The sequence below is a fragment of the Erinaceus europaeus genome, chromosome 5, assembly GCF_950295315.1.
Source record: "Erinaceus europaeus chromosome 5, mEriEur2.1, whole genome shotgun sequence".
Lineage (NCBI taxonomy): Eukaryota > Metazoa > Chordata > Mammalia > Eulipotyphla > Erinaceidae > Erinaceus > Erinaceus europaeus.
Window position 1 is genome coordinate 11206676 of NC_080166.1, and position 20445 is coordinate 11227120.

Below are 20445 nucleotides of genomic sequence, written 5' to 3' on the forward strand. Positions count from 1 at the left end.
TCCTGGGATCCCCAGGGACAGACTCAGCCACACTGCACGCTGGGAGCCCTGTGTGCCTGTGCTCGGCCCCGTCCGCCCCAGGGGAACCCAGCCTGATGGGAGTGTGGGGTGTTTCTGAATGCTGCCGGCTAGGCCAGCGACTCCTTGAACCCAGGGCGGGCCAGGCACATGGCCAGCTGACTGAGTGGAAGGGGAAGCCCTGGGTGGCTCCAAGCTGGGGTGGTGTGGCAGGGCCCAGTGACTGCCGTGGGTGGGGAACAGGGAGGTGTGTGAACGAACGCCTGAGTGACTTGGTGGCGAGCGTCTCTGTGTGTGTGAGCCGTCTGCATCTGCTCACGCGTGTGCCATGTGTGTGGCGTGTACATAGCATGCATATGGTGTGTCCTGTGTGTGTCTACAGGGCATGGAGCAGGGTCAGGCGGTGCCCCCACCTCGTACCCAGCCCAGGGCTGTGGGCGCCTCTACCCCTTGCCTTCCAGCTTGAGCCATGGAGACACTGGGAGCCAGGAGGGGGCAGGCTCGGTGTCCACAGGTGCGGCCAGAGGGGACTGCCACCCGGGCGTGGCCTGGGGCCGTGGGAGGCTGAGCCCAAAGGTGGGCATGACCTGGGGCAGTGACCACAGGGGTGGGCAGGAGGGCACTACCCTGTGTCCGCGGAACACTGGGCTGAGGGGCAGGACCTGGAAGATGACAGGTGTGGGTCACATCCCTCAGGACCGTCAGCACAGCCCTCCCGGGGCCTCCCCAGGACCTGCCCTCACTGCAGAGCAGCCATGGCGGGGACGCCCCACTCTCTGCGGGGAGGCTGGTCAGCCTGCTCTGCCCCTCGAGGAAGATGGGTCCTGATGTGAGAGCGGCCTGGAATGTTCCAGCTGTGACCATGGACTGTGAGCTCAGACTGCCAGGGACTCAGAGGCCACACAGGCTCCTGTGCTGAATGTGAACAGACGTTTGCCTTGGGTCATACCTAAAGTAAACTTCCTAGCTTTTTTCACCCTAAAAATCCCTGATCTCATCTGCTCTTTCCTACTTTTTAGTTGCTGTGTATTAAACATTTTGTTCTGCTTTATTTCTTACTGCCTTTCAGCCACCAAGCTGCAGATGCTGCCATGACACCATCCTGACCTCCCTGGGCAGACGCCCTCCCCCTGTGTCCTGGAGCCTCCCCTCCCCAGAGCCCTGCCCCACTAGGGAAAGACAGACACAGGCTGGGGGTATAGTGGTCCAGGAGGTGGTGCAGTGGATAAAGCATTGGGACCTGAGTTCAGTCCCCAGCAGCACATGTACCAGAGTGATGTTTGGTTCTTTCTCTCTCTTCTCCTATCTTTCTCATTAATAAATAAGCAAAATCTTGAATGAAAGAAAGAAAGAGAAGGGGACTGGGGATATGGATCCATCTGCCAATACCCATGTCCAGTGGAGAAGCAATTACAGAAGCCAGAACTCCCACCTTCTGCTCCCCATAAAGAATTTGGGTCCAGGCTCCCAGAAGGGAGAAATGTCAGGAGAAGATGCCCAGAGGGCTCTGAACCCCAACTCCGTCAGAACCAGAGAGAAGAGGGAAAAGGAGGGACACTTGGAAGTAGTAACAGTTGTAGGTGTGACTTAGAAAGGAAGAGAAGGCAGGACCATAGGGGGGAAAAGGGGGCAAATATATATAAATAAAGGTTGATAGTTACAGAAATAACAGCCCGTATCTGTGACCTTGGTAGAACCACTGCAGTTTTCAGTGGAGGGAACGGGGATATAGAACTCTGGGGCTGGGAACAGTGTGGAATTAGAGCCCTGTTATCTTGTAATTTTGTAAACCAATATTAAGTCACTAATAAAAAATAATAATAAACGATGTCCCCAGTGGACACAGGCTGGGAGTGACCCATGTCCCCAGCACTGTGTCCTCCTGCTCCAGCCCTGTGCTATAGCTGAGGGGTATCTGGTGAGGCCTGAGCTGACTAGTGACCCCACAGAGGACCCTTTCTGGCCACAAAGGGGCATGGACACCCCTAGAGCTCTGGTGGGCCCGCTACTGTGGTGTCGCCGTGCATGAGGCTGGCACCCCAGGGTGGGGCCAGCTCTGCAGGGCAGGAGAAGGGCAGGTCCCATGGGGACAGCAAGCAGGGCCACACAGCAGCATCTCCAGTTTCTTTATTGTTGAGTGACCTGCACAAGACGCTCGGACAGACAGACAGGGACAACACGGGTGTCTGAGGGGGCCAGGTCAGCGGGTTGGTGGCCTCATTCTGGCCTGGCGAGGGACAGGGGCCCAGCACCTGTTCGTCCCTGCCCCATGAGGAGTCCTTGCCACAGCTGCCCATCTGGCTTTCTCCTCGCATGCCACGAGAGTGGACACCACCGGCAGGGGCTGAGGTCCCGGGGGCCGGGCGACCTGCTGGAGCCAGGGGGGGACCCTCTGGCTTGGGGACGGTCATCTCCTGTGGTCTGGGGTCCATAGCAAGGAAGCTCAGTGGGCAGCTGTGTCCGGTGTCCTCGAGGCTGCAGGGGGGAGCATTGCCCCCTCATGCCGCCCACGCCGCCAGGGGCCGGGGCCCAGCCAGCAACAGGGGAGCCGGCTCCTTGGCCCAGAAGGTTCTGTGGACTGGCTCGATGCACCGTGGCCGTGCTGTGACCTTGTCCCCAGCCGGCAAGGGGCGGCGGCAGGGGACAGGCTGGGTGTGACCAGGGGAGAGGGCTGGCATCACGGAGATGGCACGGAGGACGGTCCTGGGGTGTCTGCCATCCACGCTACACCATCAGCCAGTGTTGTAGCTGGAAGACAGGGGGGATTTCAGGGGGCCTGGACAGACACATTGAGGACAGACACAGGCACACAACCCCGGGGTGAGCCCAGCGCTGGACAGTGACCCCAGTTGGTGGCCCCAGGTGCCCCTGGGTCTGTAATGCCCCCTCTCCGGCCCTGCTGGACTTGACTCCAGAGTGGGCTCAGATGCGAGAGAGTGGCAGTGGTGGCTATTAGCCGCCAGCAAGTGTCACCACCCACATGTGCAGCTGCCAGCGATGCCCCTGCCCCCACCCCTGGGGTTTGGCGGGCCCTGGGTACTTCCGGCCACCCGCTGGACGTCCCTGGGGGAGGGAGGTCTGGGGCGGGAGCAGCAGAGCATGGAGCAGAGGCTGAGGGGAGCCTCTCTGGGATGCTGGGGGGCTCATGGCCGAGACAGGAGTGGCCACGGGGAGGAACGGAGACACGATCCCCACCCCCGGCTGGACAGACCCCGGGGCCCTTGGGCCAGTGCAAAGGACACGTGTGGACAGTGACACGCCGGCTCTTCAGGGCCGCACATGTCCCGGGGACAGGTCTCTCGGGGTGGGGGTGGGTGCTGAAGGCCACCGGCTGTTCCTGGGGAGCAGGTGAGGACCACCCCAGGCCAGCCGGGCAGCAGACACAGCCTGGAGCCCCAAGGCTGTGCCCCCCAACAGAGCCACAGAGGAGAGACACGGAGCCAGGAGGGTGGGGACCCCAGAAGTGACCCCAGGACATGGGAAGGCAGCAGAAGTGGGGAAAGGATCCCCCAGCACCAGAGAGGCCCAGGGGTGCCTGGTGGCACTGTTGGCACGGGCAGGAAGTCCCATGAGACCTGAACCCCGACGGGCAGCATGAGAGCCATATCCCCAAGGGGAGAGAGGACGTGGGCATAACAGCTCAGCAGGTGGAGTGCATGGTGTGCACATGCTCCTGGGATGGGAGAGGTGGTCCAGCTTCCCTCTCTCTACCTCTGTCTCTGTCTCCCTCTGTCTGTGTCTCTATCTCTCTCTGCCTCTGTCTCTTTCTCCCTCTCTCTGTGTCTCTCTCTCTGCCTCTGTCTCTCTCTGTCTCCATCTCTCTGTGTCTCTGTCTCTCTCTGTCTCTTGATTTCTCATGTTGAAGAAATGCAAAATGAACCCTGAGCAGAGAAATCTCTGTTGAGGAAGCAGGTGGTGTTTATGGAGGATAGTGGGGGCCTTTCAGGGGACGGCTGCCAGTGGCTGGGAGGAGGCACAGGGCTGGGCACAGAGCTGGGCTCGCAGGGGCCTGAGGCTGATGCCCGGTATTGCAAAGCCAGAGTGGCACTCCCGCTCTCTCTCCATCTCCTCAGTTGATAGACGACATGTCAGACGCTAACAACAGAAAAGCCAACTCCCCCATGTGTCTGGGGTCAGAAGCTGACAGAAACCAGTAGAGCTCTGTGCTCAGAACTGTGTGGTGCAGCTAGCAATGCCACCTGAGGGAAATTCATAGCCTTCCCGTCCCAGGCACAAAGACAAGAAGCTGAGAGATAAGGCCCAACAGAGATGTCTGAGGAGGTGTAGGACCAAGACCACAGAGAGCAGGGGTAGGAGCGAACTCATGGGGCGTCCATCAGCGATGAGAGGAGTGGGCTGAGGGACCGTCCCCCGCGGGAGTCCCACCGGGAGCCCCCCGGGAACCCCCCGGGTGCTCACCGTGAACTGGCGCACCTCCCCGCTGTCCACCTGCGGGTGCTCTCTCTCCGGTGTGATGGCGTAGGCCAGCTTCTGGAAGGGGAGGGGATTCAGTAGGGTGGCCCTGGGCCGGGCGGCAGCCCCCACAGGCCACAGACCACGCACCTCACGCAGGGAGCCGGGCAGGCTGCACAGCTTGTAGGCAGCGTACACGGGCACCATGGCCATGGAGGAGGCGGCGATGGCCCAGCCCACAGCGTTGGCCCAGGCGGGGAAGATGTAGGAGCCATAGTGCGGGGGCCGGAAGGTAGAGATGCTCACCACCACCACGAACTGCAAGGACAGGCGGTGGGCACAGGCCGGCGGGGCCTGAGACCCTCAGGGTCCCTCGGGTCCACTGTGCTTCACCCGCCCACACACCCACCTTCAGTCCTTCAGCCCCTGCCACCCACCCTCCACCCCTACCCCCTCCCAGCCCCAGCCCCCATCCACTGTCTATCCCCCATCCTCCCCCATCTGCCCATGTGTCTTCCCGTTATCTGTCCATCCATACACCACCCTTCCACCCACCAAAGTAGTGCCCGGGGACAGGGCTACCCTCACCAGCAGGAAGCAGGGGACAGAGGACAGGGGACAGGGACAGGGGACAGGGGACCGGGTCAGGGTTGCCCTCACCAGCAGGAAGCAGGGGACAGGGGACAGGGACAGGGACAGGGGATAGGGAATAGGGGACAAGGACAGGGGACAGGGACAGGGGATAGGGGACAGGGACAGGGGATAGGGGACAGGGACAGGGGATAGGGGACAGGGACAGGGGACAGGGCTGCCATCACCAGCAGGAAGCAGGAAGCAGGGGACAGGGACAGGGAACAGAGACAGGGGACAGGGACAGGGTTAGGGCTGCCCTCACCAGCAGGAAGCAGGGGACAGGGACAGGGGACAGAAGATAGGGACAGGGTCAGGACTGCCCTCACCAGCAGGAAGCAGGGGACAGGGACAGGGGACAGGAAATAGGGACAGGGGACAGGGTCAGGGCTGCTGTCACCAGCAGGAAGCAGTGGACAGGGACAGGGGACAGGGACAGGGCTGCCCTCACCAGCAGGAAGCAGGGGACAGGGACAGGGGACAGGGACAGGGGACAGGGACAGGGCTGCCCTCACCAGCAGGAAGCAGGGGACAGGGACAGGGGACATGTACAGGGGACAGGGTCAGGGCTGCCCTCACCAGCAGGAAGCAGGGGCTAACCAGCTTCCAGCACAGACGCCAGTAGAGGCTCGGCCGCTGCCCGGTCATGAGTTTGATGTCGTCACTGAACTGCTGTGCTCCTGGGGAGGAGGGAGTCAGGGCAGCTGGGGGCTCAGGGTATTCTGATGGGGAGCACTGGGTGTCTGGGGTTCAGGGAGCCCCGGGGTGGTCAGGGGACCCTGGGGGCTCAGGTAGGAGGAACAACCCCCAACACCTGGGGCCCCACCTGAGCCCCAAGCCCCTTCTCTTGGGGGAGGGGGTGTCTGACAGCACAGACGAGGGCCCACGGAGCCCCAGGAACAGTGGTTTGTTGGTGCCGTCCAGCCCCAGAGGGAGCGTGGCAGCTGCGGCCCTCACCATAGAACCAGGCCACGCCGATGACTTCAACCAGGACCCCGAACAGGATGGACGTCCCGGCCGCAAAGTGGTCCAGCAGTGTGAAGACATAGATGCCGCCCTGGGGGCAGGGGTGGGGCTGAGGGGGCTGGGGGCCTGGTCCAACTCCCCAGCCCCCATCACCTCCCCAGAGGGACCCTGCCCCCCCGGCCCCCTCCCCAGAGGGCTGCCGGGCCGCCAGCCCCCAAGATTGACCCCAGCCTTGTGACAAGCCTAGGGAGTCACAGCTCAAGGCCACTGTCTCCTGTGACCATCCCCATGTGGACAGCATAGAGACCTGTCCTTCCGCCCCTGCCGTGTAGAGGAGCCCCAAGACCCATCCAGCAGCTCAGGGACCCCACGGGAGCTGACCAGGGCCTGACCTGCACAGGCTGGTGGGGACCCTTGGTCCAGTGCCCAGGTGGCCCTCTTGACTGAGTGACCACACTGCCCACAGGACCCAAGGGGCAGCTGGACACGGGCCCAGGGTGGGCTACTGGCTGAGGAGGTACCTGAGGGGGCATCTGAGGGGGCATCTGGGGGGACCCAAGGGTGGCAGGGGCCCTAGGACCGGGGGCCTGGCCGGCACAGCCCCTCTGGTGGCTACCTACGTTGGTAACACACAAGAGGGACAGCAGGAAGGTGGCCCCCACGACCAGCAGCGTGAAGAGCTCACGGTGACGGCGCAGCAGTCGGAACTCATCCACCAGGCCCGTGACCACGGACTCCATGCCACCCATCTGGGGGACACAAGGGCAGGGGCCGGGAGAATGAGGAACAGCAGGGGCACATGCAGACACAGGGGCACATGCAGACACACACGTGGGCTCGCCCAGGGGAAGGCAGACACTCAGGCCCACAAACAGCACCCAGCCTGGATGTGGCCACCTGCCTCCTGTGGTCACTGATGCCCCTTGTGGTCACTCACACCACTGTGGTCACACACACCTGTGATCACTCACACCTCCCATGGTCACTCGTGCCTAACATGGTCACTCACACGCCCCTGGTACATCCCTGCGGTCACTCACACCCCCTGGTCACACCCTGGTGGCCACACACCCTCTGTGGTCACTCACACCCGTCTATCATCACTCACCAGTATGGTTACCACTGTGGTCATTCACATCCCCTGGTCACACCCCCGCGGTCACTCACGCCCCTGTGGTCACCCACGCCCCTGCGGTCACTCATGCCCCTGGGTCACTCATGCCCCTGCAGTCACTCACGCCCCTGAGTCACTCACGCCCCTGCGGTCACTCACGCCCCTGTGGTCACTCACACCCCTGCGGTCACTCACGCCCCTGTGATCACTCACGGCACTGTCAATGCCCAGAGTCAGCAGCATGATGAAGAAGACGACAGCCCAGGCAGAGGACAGTGGCAGGGTGGCCAGGGCCTCTGGGTAGACTATGAAGATGAGCCCTGGACCTGGGGGGGCAGCAGTGAGGACAAGCTCTGAGCACCAGCCCCCTCGTGCGGCCCGGGTGCTGGGGAGGAAGCCACCATGCAGCCACAGGGGGCACAGCCTGGGGACATCAGTGACACCCGCCCACAGGTGCTCGCGCACAGGCAGACTGGAGCTCCTCGCATGCACCCACCTGGAGCTCTGAGCTCCTGCAGCTGTGGGGATGTCATCCCCACACGCTGCCCCCGGGACTCACACACTGAGGGGACCCCAATGACCCCCCCACCCAGACTCAGTAGACCACCAGCCCTATGCTGCTGTACCCTCTGTCCCCCTATGTCCCTCTGTCCCAGGCTATGCCCCTCTGTCCATAGCTGTCCTCCTCTGTCCCTCTGACCCCCTCTGTCCCCCCTGTCCCTCTGTCCCTGGCTATCCCCCTCTGTCCCCAGCTGTCCACCTCTGTTCCTCTGTCCCCGGCTGTCCCTTCTGTCCCTCTGCCCCTGGCAGGGCTAGTGCAGACACTCTGCAGCACTGGGTCCTGGAGATCTTTCCAGATGCAGCCAAAGCTGAGCCAGACCCTCCTAAAGTGCCTCCAGGGAGCAGGGTGGGGGCAGGTGGGGGCAGGTGGAGTCCCCAAGTCCAGCTCAGGCCGAGTCTGTGTCCAGGACATGGGGTGTATGTCGGGTCCCAGCTGGCTGGGAGGCATTCCTGGGGTGCCACCCTGGGGGCTCACCGTCTGTGGCCACGGCGCTGATGGGCACGCGGTGTTTCTGGGCCACGTAGCCCAGGAAAGAGAAAACCACAAAGCCGGACGAGAAGCTGGTCAGCGAGTTCACAGACGTGGTGATGATGGCGTCCCTGCCAGAGAGGACCGTCCTACATGGGCAGTGGCTGCACCGACTCCCACCCTGTCCCCCCAGATGCCCACCCTGCCCCCAGATGCCCACCCTGCCCCCAGATGCCCACCCTGTCCTCCCAGACACCCACCCTGCCCCCCAGATGCCCACCCTGCCCCAAATGCCCACCCTGTCCCCCCAGACGCCCAGCCTGTCCCCCTAGACACCCACCCTGCCCCCCAGACACCCACCCTGCCCCCCAGACACCCACCCTGCCCCCCAGATGCCCACCCTGCCCCAAATGCCCACCCTGTCCCCCCAGATGCCCAGCCTGTCCCCCTAGACACCCACCCTGCCCCCCAGATACCCACCCTGCCCCCCAGATGCCCACCCTGCCCCCAGACGCCCACCCTGCCCCCCAGATGCCCACCCTGCACCCTGACACCCGCCGGGCCCATCCCGTCCCTGCCCTGCCCTCACCGGTAGCAGTTATTGGTGAACTGGTTGTAGCTGGAGAAAGCAATCAGCACCCCAAACCCCACGCCCAGCGAGAAGCAGATCTGGGTGGCAGCATCGATCCAGACCTGTGTGTGTGTGGGGGGGTTTCCACGGCAGCCGTCACCAACCCTGACCACCAGCCCTGACCTCTCAAGGCCCTGCGCAGCCTGGTTGGGTCTGGGCCACATCCTCGGCCACCACAGGGGAACTGGAAGGTCAACTCGGCCTGGGGACACTGCTCCCACGTTACCACTGGGGCTAGGGGTTGGTAGGGGACAAGGGAGCACACAGGGCACAAGGCAGACACGGGGCTCTGTGGTCACAGGGCAGGAGCACAGGGAGCACGGGGTCAGCACGGGGGGCAGCCAGGTCCCTGCACCTCCCTCCTGCAGAGTGGGGCCCCTTGCGGACCGGCGTCCCGGGGTCCGGTGCACAGTGGGGCAGCCCCAGCACGGGGCTGTGTGCGGTAGGGCCTCAGCGGGCCAGGGGCTGGCTCACCGAGGCCTCACAGAGCCGGCGGAAGTCCACGCTGAGGTAGGCACGGATGCCGTCCAGGGCGCCCGGCAGCGTGACCCCCCGCAGCAGCAGGGCCAGGAGCACCACGTAGGGCAGCGTGGCCGTCACCCACACCACCTGGGATGGGACAGGGGAGCGGGGGACAGAGGCCAAGCGGGCAGTTGACATGGCATCCACCCCACGCCCAGGAGAGAGCAGCTCCTGGCCCCTTGGAACCGAGACTCACCGTCCTGCGGCCGGGGCCCTGTCCCCAGTCGTAGCAGTGGCTGCTCAGAGTCCTCCTCCCACTCCTCTGCTCCGCCCGCCCCGCCCCTCTGTCCCCCTCACCTTGCCCGAGGTCTTCACCCCCTTCCACAGGCTGAAGTACAGCAGCACAATGACCACTACCAGGCAGCCGGTCAGCTGCCAGTCTGGGGGGCCCAGGTCATCCAGGCCATGGCTCTTGTGCAAGTGAAGGACACCCCTCCTGCAGGGACACAGCCCCAGTCAGCCCCCGGACAGCCCCCCACAGCCAGCCCCCCACAGCCAGCCCCGAGACCCCGGTCAGCCCCTGATCCTCCCATCAAGTCCTCGTCAGCCCCTGGTCACCCCTGGCAGCCCCCAGCCCCCACAGTCAGCCCCCCAAAGTCACCGCCCCAGCCAGCCCTAGCAGTCCCTGGACCCTCATCAGCCCCTCGTCCCCCCGTCAGCCCTCCTACTACCTCCTGAACCCCCGTCAGCCCCCAGCCCCCCACAATCAGCCCCCATCAGCCCCTGGACCCCTGTCAGCCCCTGGTCCCCCTGTGCAACCTCATCAGCCCCCGGACTCCACTGTCAGCCCCCAGACCCCCATAGTCAGCCCCCTCCAGTCCGCCCGGCAAGGACGCCCCCCCACCAGCTTGAGCCTGGGAAGTCTGGGGCTGCAGGGGCCAGGGGTGGGGGTGCTGGACCCCAGGACAGGACAATGCCCACAGCCCCAAACCCAGACTTTGCACCGTACTGCGGAGGGGCACAGGGAGAGGGCAGGGCAGGCCAGGGTTTGGGGGGCACCGGGCTGGGCCACTTCTGCTCAGCCCTGCTGCCCGCTCTGCACCCAGGCTGGTCCAGCCCCAAGCCTGGGGCCCTGCATTCCTGGCCTGCCCTGCCCTGCGGCCCCAGCCCAGAGCCAGCATTTTTTTAAAATTTTATTTATTTATTTTCCCTTTTGTTGCCCTTGTTGTCTTTTTTATTGTTGTTATAGTTATTATGGTTGTTGTTGATGTCGTCGTTGTTGGATAGGACAGAGAGAAATGGAGAGAGGAGGGGAAGACAAAGAAGGGGAGAGAAAGACAGACACCTGCAGACCTGCTTCACCACCTGTGAAGCGACTCCCCTGCAGGTGGGGAGCTGGGGGCTCCAAATGGGATCCTCACGCCTTGTGCTTTGCGCCAGCCACATGCGCTTAACCCGCTGCCTACCCCCGACTCCCCAGAGCTGGCATTTCTAAGGCCAGATATGGGAAGGGGCAGGTCCCATGCCTGAGCCACCTGTGTCCAAGTGGTGGAGACAGAGGACAGACCCTCCCAGGTGTATTCAGTCCCCCACCCTGCACCTGAGTGCACTCAGACCCTCCCCAGGTGCACTCAGACCCTCCCCGGGTGCACTCAGACCCTCCCCAGGTGCACTCAGACCCTCCCCAGGTGCACTCAGACCCTCCCCGGGTGCACTTACTCAAAGTACTCTGCAGCAGGAGAGGTGTGGGAGCTGCGGTTGGGACTCCCCTGGGTGTCCAGGCAGGCGGGGCTGTTCCAGGTGTGGTTGCAGCTGGTCCAGGGCAGCTCGAGCGTGAAGGACGACAGGAAGTAGTGCAGTGCCCAGGCAATGACCACGTTGTAGAAGAAGCCCACATACAACGAGATGAGGATGACCGTGAAGCCCACGCCTGCCGCCGGGACGGGACAGGGACAGGGACAGGATGGGGACAGGATGGGGTGTGAGACAAGGCCAGGGGGTCGCCCCCACCTGGAATAGCACATGCTCTAGCTCCACACTGTGTCCCCAGGGTCCCCACCGTGGCCAGGCTGAGCGCGGTCACCAGGGTCCCCACCGCAGCCACGGTGAGCATGTCCCGGGGTCCACCAGCCCCAGCCGGCTCAGTCCAGCAAGCAGGGTCAAGGTCGCCTACACACCAGAGCCACACGCCACCATCTACAGCCAAGAGGCCACCCAGGGCCATGCAGGGACACCCTTCCCACACCAGCAGGGACCCCAGAGTTCCCCCAGGACCACCAGGGAAACCATGTTGCCATGAAACCATGTTGTCTGACAGCCATGTTGTCGGGAGCCATGTGTCTAGCAGCCATGCTGTCTGGCAGCCATGTTGCCGGGAGCCATATTGCTGTGCAGACACGATGCTGGGCAGCCATGTTGAGGGAGCCATGTGTCTGGCAGCCATGCTGTCTGGCAGCCATGTTGCCAGGAGCCATATTGCTGTGCAGACATGATGCTGGGCAGCCATGTTGAGGCAGCCATGTTGAGGGAGCCTCATCAGGAAGCCATGTAGTCAAAGTCCATCACAGCAGATTTTCCTGGTGACAGCAGCCACCCCCCTTGCTGTCTCCTCCAGCACCGAGGCCACCGGGTCCAGCCCATCCTCCCACAGCGGCCGGACGTGTCTCTTCAGGCCTGGCAGGGGGGCACGTCCACTCTGAGGCACCTGGGTTCCCGCGGCAGGCACAGCCCAGGCATGCAGCCATCGTGGCCGCTGCGGGTCCGTGGTGGGCAGCTCCGGACATTGCCATGTGTCAAGACCCTGAGGGACTCCCTCACCCCTCCCTCTGCGTCAAGCCCCCGACTCTCTGGGCCAAGCTGCTGGGTCACCTCTGGCCAGCAGGCCGGCGGCGGCAGGGTCTCCATGGCAACTTGCCAGCCCTGCAGTCAAAGCCCCTCTCCCCAGGGTGCTGTGGAGTCTAGACACCTATTCAGAAGGGTCCTCGCAGAACCACCTGCCAGCAACTGTCCGGTGCTGGCCTGGAGCCACCCAGGCTGGGGACAGGCCACGGTGCTGCCCCTAATGCAGGCCAGGCGCTGCCCCTAACTCTGACCCCATTGAGTGACAGGGACTCTCAGCTCCCTGCCCTGGGGTCCGTCTCCTTTTCTCTCCTCCGGCCTCACCTCTCTAGGGGACCCCACTGAGGACACCCGGGGGACCTCCAGGTTGACCCTGCTCGTTGAGGCACCGGCACCAAGTCACCATTCTGACTAGACGAGATGGGGACACCATAGGGAGAGGCAGGGGCTGTGGGGAGCTCGGAGCTCAGCACAGCCTCCTGGCTCAGGGAGTGACCCCGCCACCCTGTGCACCCTTGAGCCTGCCGGGAGGAGCCATCCTGAGTGCCTTTTGGGGTGAAGGTCTCGGCCACAGTCAATCCCTTTATCTTCCGCACAACACCCCTGAGCCCGGCGCATGATTCCAAAGTCCGTGGCCTGGGCGGCAGCGGGCTCTGATCTAAGATTCTGTCCCCAGTCACCACCTGAGGGACCTGCCCTCCGGCCCATCACCACAGCCTCCACATGGAGCGAGTCCCAGAACAGCCTCTGAGGGCCAACGTGGGTGCTTCTCAGCTCATCCTCTGGCTGGGGCTGGAGGCACGTAGGGACATGAGGACATGGGACACAGGGACATGGGGAAATGGGGACACAGGAACATGGGGAAACAAGGACATGGGACATGGGAACACGGAGACATGGGACACGGGACATGGGGACACAGTGACATGAGGACATGGGGACACAGTGGCATGAGGACATGGGGACACAAGGACATGGGACACAGGACATGGGGACACAGGGACATGGGGAGACATGGGACATGGGGACAGGGGGACATGGAGACATAGGGACATGGGGAAATGGGAACATGGGGTTGCATCTCATGGCCTCTTATGTCTGCAGGGCCTCTGGGTGCAGCAGTGGCTTCACTGCCCCCACCCAGTGCCCCTGAAGCCCTTGGCCATCATGCTTGGCGGCAGGTGTCAACAGAGCTCCCTGCTGACAGAACACAAAACCCCAGGACCCCAGCCCCCAATCCCCTAGCCCCTGGCCCCACCCATGCGGGACCCCCATAGCCCAGGATGAAAGGGTGAGGGGGCTGAGGGGTGAGGGTTGAGGGACGGGGGTTGAGGGGGTGAGGGGGTGAGGGGGAGGGTTGTGGAGGTGAGGGGTGTTGAAGCATGGGGGAAGCTTCCAGAAGGGCCACCTGTCTTGTGTCCCCCTCCCTGGCTCCCCATTCTTCTGCAGGTCTCACCTCCAGTTGCCACCAAGTGCTCAGGATGGTCTGGCATCAGGCTGTGGGTGGCTCACACCCAAGGCACCCAGTGGTGCCCTATATTCCCCCCCAGGCCACATAAATTTGAGCCTCCCCCAAGAGTGGCCGGGCTCGGAGAGGGCGCTGCCTCCACTTTGGGGGTTGCTGACACAGGCCAGGAATGTGCTGGGCTTTCAGGTCCCACCTGCCAGCTGCCAGCCTCTCACCTGAATGCCCCCCCACCCCTCAGTGGGACCCTCATTCCAGAAGCTCCCAAGACTAGGACAGCCACTCCCTGCTCAGCACTGCACCTTCAGGCCTGTGTGGACCCCCACTAGACAGACACCGGTCCAGTCCTGCCAGCCCTTTGCCCTCGCCTGGCCTGCACCCCCAGGTACATGGTGACTGTGGCCCGCAGGGCAGCGGCGAGTCACAGGGAGGGTGCGGCTGGCTGCACAGCTGGTGGGCCAGTGATACCCACTCAGAGTAACGGCTGGAGGGATCAGGGTGGGGAGTGGGGGGTGGGAGTGGATAGATGGTGGATGGATGGAGGGTGGGTAGGTGGGTGCTGGATAAGTGGAAGTATCATGAATACAGGGTGGTAGCTAGATCAATGATGGATGGATGGATGGATGGGTGGAGGATAGATGAAAAGTGGGTAAAGAACAGATGCATGGTGCATGGGTGGGGTGGTGGTGTGTGCACACGTCACAAGACGGGCAGACAGGTGAAGGTAAATCCTGGGGGCTCAGTAGACACACCAGCAGATGCAGGTAGGAGACGATAGATAATGGGATCAGTAGAAAGGGAGACAGACCTATGGCAGATGGACGGATAGGCAGACACATGGGCAGTGCAGAGAGAAGGGTGAGTGGATGGATGCTGGATGCACGGGGTGGAGTGCTGAATGGAGAGGTAGGTGAGGGACAAATGGGTTAATGCTAGCTGACTGATCCGTGACTGGTTGATGAATATTGACAGGTGATAAGCAACAGTTGACAGGGGTTTGGTATATAGTAGGTGGCAGGTGATGGATGGGTTGTGGAGGGGTAGATGGATGGACAGATGATGGTGGATGGATGGGTAATGGATAGGTGGATGGAAGGGTGGGTGGATGGGCAGAGGGGATGGATGGATGGATGGATGGATGGATGGATGGATGGATGGATGGTAGATGGATAGATGGTGGATGGATGGAGAGTGGATGGTGGATGGATGGATGGATGGATGGATGGATGGATGGATGATGGATGGAGGGTGGATGGATGATGGGTGGGTGATGGATGGATGATTGATGATGGATGGATGGATGGATGACTGATGATGGATAGATAGTGGATGGATGATGGGTGGATGGTGGATGGGTGATGGATGGATGATGGGTGGATGCTGGATGGATGATGGGTGGATGGTGGATGGGTGTTGGATGGATGGAGGGTGATCCGTGGGCGTGAGTGATCCCAGGGTGATCTGGGTGATCCGTGGGCGGGGACACCTCATGCGGCCCTTTCACACCTGACACAGGTGTACTGGCCCTCAGAGCTCTGCACTGGGTGCTGAGGACCCCGTGAAGACCCTACCTTTCAGGAGGGGGCAGATCTTCCAGACGCCGGCAGCCCCCGCCCTGTTGAACTGCCCTAGAGCCAACTCCATGTAGAACAGTGGCATCCCAGCGATGACCATGAAGAGCAGGTAGGGGACCAGGAAGGCACCTGTGGGCAAGGACACTCAGTGGGCAGGGCTGTCCCCACCCCAGGCAGCATGGGCTCAGAGGGCACTGTCCCCGTCCCACGCACCTGGGCCCAGATGGCCGGCCCCCATTGTGCCCCATCTGCCCCCTCACTAGGCACAGCCCTGTGGTCACCAGAACCCCACACCTCCTGACCCCTAGTCGCCCCAGCTGCTTCCCCCAGTGGACAGTGCCCTCAGCTGTGCCTCCTCGTGGACTGTGCCCCCAGTGGGCAGTGCTCACCTGCTGGGCCTGATGCCCACTGCTGCCTGGTGAGACCCCCGACCAGCTGCCTCACAGAGCGGGGCTGGCAGCCCTGGGGGCCTCTGTCCTGCCTGCAGGCCGGGCATCTTGCTCTGTGCTGTGCGTGGTTTTGGGGAGTGGGGGGACCTTCCTGTGCCCCCGGGCCCACAGCTGGCCTTGCGGGGTGTTCAGCGTCCCTAGCCGCTCTCATGAACTGGCCACGGCCTGGTCAGCTGGAGTGGGAGGTGGACAGGCCGGGGACAGGGCTGGGGGTACAGGTCTGCATAGGCGGTGGGGGTTGGGCACTCTGCACCCTCACATTCTGCCTTAGGTGGGACCCCTTTGAAAGAAGGCAGGGTGCTCCCCACCCTCCACTGTCCTCTGGACAACCCCCCACTGGACTGGCTGCCTGCCCCTGCCCAGCTGTCCCCACGGTCCCTGTCTCTCCACCCCCTGCCCTGCTGTTCTCGTAGCTCCTGCCCTGCCGTCCTGTCCCCCTCACTGTCCCCCTGCCCCCCCACTTTCCCCTATCCCCCACCCCCCACTGTTGCCCTGTCCCCGTCCCCCACAGTCCTGCCCCCAGTGTCTCTGTCACCATCCCCCACTGTGCCCCGTCACCCACTGCTGCCTGGTGAGACCCCTGACCAGCTGCCTCACAGAAAGGCTGGCAGCCCTGGGGGCCTCTGTCCTGGCTGTGGGGCGGGCATCTTGCTCTGGGCTGTCCACTGTACCCCGCCCTCCCATCCCCCATCCCCACCCCGGGACGCACCGCCGCCGTTCTTGTAGCAAAGGTAGGGGAAGCGCCACACATTGGCCAGGTCTACTGCGAAGCCGATGACAGACAGCAGAAAGTCCATCTTCTTGCCCCAGGTCTCGCGCTCCTGGGGCTCCCCAGGGGTGTGCGGGGGGCTGGTCAGTGTGGAGTGAGTGAGCTGCACCCCATTCTGCTCCTTAAGGAGCACCACCTCCAGCTCCCGGGGGGCCGTGGCCCGGGCTTCCTCCACGGGGTGCCCCCCAGAGGACAGGGGTGCCCCCGGGCTCCTGCAGAAACTCATGGTGAATGTGGCTTCCGGCTGGTGGGAGAGGGGGGAGGTGCCTCAGGGTGTGGGGTTGCCCCCCAGAGCTACCCCCAAAGCTAGACCCCCAGAGCTGGACCCCCCAGTGCTGGACCCCCAGAGCTGGACCTTCAGAGCTGTCCCCAGATTGACCACCAGGGTGCTGAGCTGGACCCCCCCAGAATTGGACCCCAGGGTGCTGAGCTGACCTCAGAGCTGGACCCCCCAGAGATGGACACCCAGAGCTGGGATTCCCCAGAGCTGGTCCCCCAGGGTGCTGAGCTGGAACCCCTCCCAGAGCTGCCCCCCAGAACTGAACCCTCAGAGCTACTCCCAGAGTTTGACTCCTCAGAACTGGGACCCCCCCAGAGCTGGGACCCCCCCACCAGAGCTGGACCGCAGGGTACTGAGCTGGACCCCCCAGAACTGACCCCACAGCCAGTGCATCTGAGACCCAGGGGGTCAGAGAAGCACCCCAATCCAGCCCTCATCTAGAGAGGATGGCAGGCGGGCTGGGGCGGGCACCCACACACTGAATAGCGCACCCACATGGCACATATGTGTGCAGAACTGATGCACGAGCACAGGCTTATAGACCCACAGCACAGGCATGACCTGTGCACACGGACGGGCATGCACCCTGCATGGAGCACACACAGACCCTGACAGACCCACAGCACATGCATGACCTGTGCACACGGACGGGCATGCACCCTGCATGGAGCACACACAGACCCTGACCACGTGGACATGCACAGCAGGGTGACCCCCATGGGTGGGTGATGCTGGGGACAGTAGCAGGAGTGCAGGCTCAGCAGTGGGCAGGGACAGAGGAGGGGACGGAAGAGGGGACAGCATGGAAAGGGGACAGGACAGGGGAGGGGACAAGGCAGGGACATCATGGGGAGGGAATAGGACAGGGGACAAGGCAGGGACATCATGGGGAGGGGACAGGACACGGACAGCATGGGGAGGAGACATGACAGGAACACCATGGGGAGGGGACAGAGAGAGGACGGGGAGTGGACAGGACAGCGTGGGGAGGGGACAGGGGAGGAGACAGGGGAGGGACAACATGGGGAGGGGACAGTTTAGAGGAGGGGACAGGGGAGGGAACAGGACAGGGACAGCATGTGGAGGGGACAGGGGAGGGAACAGGACAGGGACAGGATGGGGAGGGGACAGCATGGGGAGGGGACAGGACAGGGGCAGCACTGGGCAGCAGTGGCCTCAGCTAGGTCCGGTGCCCTGGACTGTCCTGCTCCCTCCTCCCTCCCGCCAGCTCCGCGCAAACTCACCAGGGAACGGCACCACCCTGGGTTGAATGCCCCCTGCCTCCCCCAGGGCCCCGGCCACCAGGCATGGGGACGCCTTGGCACGGGGACTTGACTTCTGGGGACACTCTCTTCTAAGCGATGCCTGGGGGAGCCCCGCTCCTGCCACCCCGCAAGGCTTTCTGTGTCCTCGGGGAGCTCCCAGCTGCAGGGCTCAGCCCCTTACCTGCACCCGGGTTCCTGGGGAGGCGCCCGGCTTCGGCTCTTATCTCCGGAGCCGTCCGCCCGCCCCGCCCCGCCCCACCCCTGGGCGCAGGGCTCCAGCCCCACCTCTACTGCTGGCTCTGGGAGGGGGAGCAGCCGGGGTCTTGGGGTGCAAGGCAGGACGCCACCTGTGTGTGGGAAGTCTGCCCCCTAGCCCAGGGGTCTGCCTGGGTCCCCGTGCTCAGCCCTGGGTGCCCACCTCCCCCAAACCCCGGCACCCCTGCTGCCCCCCTCCGTCCCCGTCAGCATCAGCCTCGGAGCCAGAATGGACATCCCTTCCAGACTGCCCCCACCCTGATGTGGCAGGACTGACCCCTGGAGCTGGACCCGCCAACAGCGAGATGGAGCCAGAGGCATCCAGGTGAGGGCCTACCCTGGGCACCCCTGGGTGACCCTCTCACAGTCCCCACTCAGGGGGACTCAGCCCTGACCCAGCACATGGGGTTTGGGGGAACAGAGCAGGGACCCCAGGGAGGGGGGCAGTCAGTTCTCATGGAGGGAACCCCAGGAAACAGGGGTCAGTCAGTCCTCACGGGTCACAGGCTGGGGGGCCAGTCGACGGCAGGGCTCACCCATCCTGAGTCCTCTGTCCCCCTCCATGGTGTGGGGGTATCACATGGGTGTGAGTGTGGGGGGTCAGTTCCAGCTTTGGGGGAGTCTCAGCAGATGTACCAGCCCCCTGGTGTTGCTGTCTGTGCCCCCACAGCTCCCAGCTAGGGGTCACCCAGAGGGTGGAGGGGCAGCTGCCACCCAGGACAGGGTGTCACCCGTGAGGGGGGTCACGGCAGGGTACGCAGCCCCCTAGAGCTGGGATGGGCGCTGGGGGGTCCTGGGAAACGGGTGATATCAGGGCTCTGCAGACACGGGGTCCAGAGTAAATGGGGTGCCCTGGGGGTCTCTGGAGGCACATGAGCTTCTGTGTGTGGATAGGGGGCACCCCGTGTGAGCAGAGGTGTGTGGGGGGGGCCTGGCCCAGGCTGAGGCGAGGGACCTTGGCTTTGGTCCTGGGGGCAGCAATGCGTCTGCACCCAAAACCCCAGGGGAGGTCCCTTCAACATCTAGCTGCGACCCTGTGCCCCTGCCCCGTGACCTGTGCCCCCTGCCCTGTGACCTGTGCCCTTGGTCTGGGCCCTATGTCCTGCCCCAGGAGCTGTCCGTCTGTCGGAACACATCTGTGCTGTGTACATGTGTGCTCCGTACACTGCACTCCACAGTACTGTGTACATGTGTGTTCCGTGCGTGTACGCGTGCTCTGCGTGTGTCTGCGAGCTGTGTGGCACATTCTGCCTGTACGTGCTGTCTGCGCACCGAGTGTTGGTCACGTGTGTGCTCCGGGTGTGGGGCTGCATGTCCATGCCCACGTGTGATGTCAGCCGTCCCTGCCCCCTGGCTGGAGCCCCCCCACATCCCTGCTGTCAGCTGAGTGGCTCTGGGTGCCCTGAGGGCAGAGGCCCCTCCAGGCTCGGTGTGGGTGGGGTTCTGGGGATCTGGACTTGGAGAAAGAGCCCAGGAGATGCTCTTGGCAGGGGCGGGAGGGGGCGGGTGCAGCACTGGCTGTGGAGTGTCCCCTCACAGGCAGGGGTGCAGGCAGTGCCGGGGGAGGGTGGGGATGAGGGGGTGGGTGCCGGTCCCACCTGGCTGCTGCCATCTGGCAGGAGGTGCTGCTTCAAGGGGAGCCTGGGGGGCAGGTGACTGGTCCTAGGTGGGGTGCAGGTCAGGTGGGGTTGCCTGTGGGTGGGGGGCCCAGGTGGGGCTCGCATGAGGTGAGGGCAGCAGGGTGGCTCTGTGGGCTCCCCCCGTGGGTGGTCATCTCTCCACATGGCCCCCCAGGAGTCTGCAGTCCTCCCCTGCCCCCTAGTTGGGACCTGCAGCCCCAGGGCCCAGGACTTGCGGCTCTGAGACGCCTGGCTTGGGGGGACCTTCCCCTCTAGGCGGGGGGCTGTCCCCAGAGGCCTGGCTCTCCTCCTCCTCTCCCTGGTGGGTGTCGGTGCCCCCCCACCCTGCTGTCAGCCCCCCCGCTGTCAGCCCCTCCACAGCGCCATTTGCCGGGTCAATGGCTGAGCAAATTGGCAGCATGATTGCAGGTCCTTCCTGAGCCATTGACTGACCGACCAGCCAGCTGTCCCCATGGCGCCCCCCGCCTGGCCCCCAGGGTCTTGCCCCCCCCCGCCCCTCCCCCCATCTCTCCCTGAAGCCCTGCTTCACCGCCCGTGACGTGGGTGGGATATGGGTTCAAATCCGGGTCCCTGCTCACAGTGCTACACCCACCCCTTGGCTTTTCTTCCAGAAGGTTCTGCTGAGGTGTCTGCCCCGTCCGGCTCT

General features: G+C 63.7%; 1 protein-coding gene across 1 annotated transcript; it reads right to left on the minus strand.

Annotated features, from left to right (window-relative positions):
* Window positions 1-2128: 2128 nt before the first annotated feature.
* On the minus strand, window positions 2129-16598 carry SLC6A3 (solute carrier family 6 member 3). The gene is made up of 14 exons (XM_007520558.3): window positions 16300-16598; window positions 15139-15270; window positions 10984-11194; window positions 9622-9760; window positions 9277-9411; window positions 8761-8864; window positions 8178-8302; window positions 7355-7467; window positions 6648-6776; window positions 6019-6118; window positions 5641-5741; window positions 4582-4749; window positions 4438-4509; window positions 2129-2766 (listed from the first exon to the last, which is right to left on the minus strand). The coding sequence occupies exons 1-14, from the start codon at window positions 16583-16585 to the stop codon at window positions 2743-2745; spliced, it is 1839 nt and encodes a 612-aa protein (XP_007520620.1). The 5' UTR covers window positions 16586-16598; the 3' UTR covers window positions 2129-2742.
* Between the last annotated feature and the right edge of the window lie 3847 nt (window positions 16599-20445).

Coding starts and splice junctions, on each gene's coding strand:
- SLC6A3 (XM_007520558.3), bottom strand. CDS start 16,585: ATGAGTTTCTGCAGGAGCCCGGGGGCACCCCTGTCCTCTGGGGGGCAC. Junction 9,761..10,983: donor CCTGCTGCAGAGTACTTTGA/GTAAGTGCACCC, acceptor GTGTCCCTGCAG/GAGGGGTGTCCTTCACTTGC. Junction 6,119..6,647: donor CCCTCTTGTGTGTTACCAAC/GTAGGTAGCCAC, acceptor CCCTGCCCCCAG/GGCGGCATCTATGTCTTCAC.